The sequence below is a fragment of the Engystomops pustulosus genome, unplaced genomic scaffold (assembly GCF_040894005.1).
Source record: "Engystomops pustulosus unplaced genomic scaffold, aEngPut4.maternal MAT_SCAFFOLD_243, whole genome shotgun sequence".
NCBI lineage: Eukaryota > Metazoa > Chordata > Amphibia > Anura > Leptodactylidae > Engystomops > Engystomops pustulosus.
This window is the reverse complement of record NW_027285122.1, coordinates 55,486-57,817: the sequence shown is the minus strand read 5'-3', so window position 1 is coordinate 57,817 and position 2,332 is coordinate 55,486. Positions and strand designations below refer to the sequence as shown.

At 53.9% G+C, this 2,332-nt stretch overlaps 1 protein-coding gene across 3 annotated transcripts in view; it reads right to left on the bottom strand.

Annotated features, from left to right (window-relative positions):
- Positions 1–210: 210 nt before the first annotated feature.
- The window catches only part of SNX17 (sorting nexin 17), a 31,446-nt gene continuing 29,324 nt past the window's right edge, over positions 211–2,332 (bottom strand). For all 3 annotated transcript variants that reach the window (XM_072132152.1, XM_072132151.1, XM_072132150.1), the window contains exon 16: positions 211–949. In XM_072132152.1, coding sequence (XP_071988253.1) covers positions 839–949 — 111 coding nt within the window. In that variant the 3' untranslated portion in view covers positions 211–838. The remainder of the gene's footprint in view (positions 950–2,332) is intronic.

Below are 2,332 nucleotides of genomic sequence, written 5' to 3'. Positions count from 1 at the left end.
GACAGACAGAGGCGGGGCAGCGGCAGACAGACAGAGGCGGGGCAGCGGCAGACAGACAGAGGCGGGGCAGCGGCAGACAGACAGAGGCGGGGCAGCGGCAGGCAGACAGAGGCGGGGCAGCGGCAGGCAGACAGAGGCGGGGCAGCGGCAGGCAGACAGAGGCGGGGCACTAGCTGAGGCCCGGTGACATACCACAGACACTTTGGAGGCTTTAGTATAAACAAGTCTTTTATTATGGGAAGAGAACCGATCAGCTTGATGTGTAAACTGCGAGGTACAAGCGGCTGATCATGTGACGGGCGTGTTCCCTGCACCCATCTTGGTTATGTTTGTACACGGGTGGCTCATACCCTCACACGGCTCCCGCAGAAGCTTATGACACATGGTGCTTGGCTCTTGATTTTAGCCTCTAAATAAGTTCATTTGGTCAGAATTGGCACAGTAACTGGGAAGTGCGGTTACATGAGATACAAGTCTGCAGGAAGCTATACATATTAACCCTTGTGGTCCCTGCTCTTATATATATACGGAATATTGCTAACCCGACATTCATTCACTGAGCAGCAGAGGGAGCTGGCCAGTACAGGGTTAAACTCATTCAAAATATTGGGGTTTGGCCCCCACTGTGTGCAAATCTCTGAATTATAAGTGCAAGCTGAGCGCTACATGAGTATTAGTGTCGGTAGCAGGGGCCCAGCGCAGGGGACCCCTGGATTCTGCTGGTGGAGGAGATCGTCTCCATAAACTCTTGTCTGATGTGAAGCCTCGGCCTCGCGGATCATCTCAACGGAGGCAAATGTCCCAAAAAAGGCAAATCCTGGGTGGAGACTCGGAGCTTTCACAAGTCGTCGTCACCAATGCCCTCAAAGGCGTAATTACCATGGACGTCCTCCGCACTGATGTCATTGTTGGAGTTTGAGTTGCTGATTCCACGGAAGCTGATCTTACTCTGCAGAAACATACGCCAGGTCACCACAGGGGAGCCGAGAGAGAGAGGGGAGCCGAGCCGAGCCAGAGGGAGAGAAAGAGAGGGAGAAGGGAGCCGAGCCAGAGGGAGAGAAAGAGAGGGAGAGGGGAGCCGAGCCAAAAGAGAGAGGGGAGAGGGGAGCCGAGCCAAAAGAGAGAGAGAGAGAGAGAGAGAGAGAGAGAGAGAGAGAGAGAGAGAGAGAGAGGAGCCGAACCAAAAGAGAGAGAGAGAGAGAGGGGAGCCGAGCCAGAGGGAGAGAAAGAGAGGGGAGCCGAGCCAGAGGGAGAGAAAGAGAGGGGAGCCGAGCCAGAGGGAGAGAAAGAGAGGGAGAGGGGAGCCGAACCAAGAGAGAAGAGAGAGAGAGAGAGAGGGGAGGCCGAACCAAAGAGAGAGAGAGAGGGGAGCCGAACCAAAGAGAGAGAGAGAGAGAGAGGGGAGCGAACCAAAGAGAGAGAGAGAGAGAGAGAGAGAGAGAGAGAGAGGGGAGCCGAACCAAAGAGAGAGAGAGAGAGAGGAGAGAGAGAGAGAGAGAGAGAGAGGAGCCGAACAAGAGAGAGAGAGAGAGAGAGAAGAGAGAGAGAGAGAGAGAGAGAAGAGAGAGAGGGGAGCCGAACCAAAGAGAGAGAGAGAGAGAGAGAGAGAGAGAGAGAGAGAGAGAGAGAGGGAGCCGAACCAAAAGAGAGAGAGAGAGAGAAGAGAGAGAGAGAGAGAGAGAGGAGAGAGAGAGAGAGAGAGAGAGAGAGAGAGAGAGAGAGAGAGAGAGAGAGGAGCCGAACCAAAGAGAGAGAGAGAGAGAGAGAGAGAGAGAGAGAGAGAGAGAGAGGGGAGCCGAACCAAAGAGAGAGAGAGAGAGAGAGAGAGAGAGAGAGAGAGAGAGAAAAGAGAGAGAGGAGAGAGGAGCCGAACCAAAAGAGAGAGAGAGGAGAGAGAGAGAGAGAGAGAGAGAAGAGAGAGAGAGAGAGAGAGAGAGAGAGAGAGAGAGAGAGAGAGAGGAGCCGAACCAAAAGAGAGAGAGAGAGAGAGAGAGAGAGAGAGAGAGAGAGAGAGAGCCGAACCAAAGAGAGAAGAGAGAGAGAGAGCCACCAAGAGAGAGAGAGAGAGAGAGAGGGGAGCCGAACCAAAGAGAGAGAGAGAGAGAGAGAGAGAGAGAGAGAGAGAGAGAGAGAGAGGAGCCGAACCAAAAGAGAGAGAGAGAGAGAGAGAGAGAGAGAGAGAGAGAGAGAGAGAGAGAGAGAGGGGAGCCGCAACCAAAGAGAGAGAGAGAGAGAGAGAGAGAGAGAGGGAGCCGAACCAAAGAGAGAGAGAGAGAGAGAGAGAGAGAGAGAGAGAGAGAGAGAGAGGGGAGCCGAACCAAAGAGAGAGAGA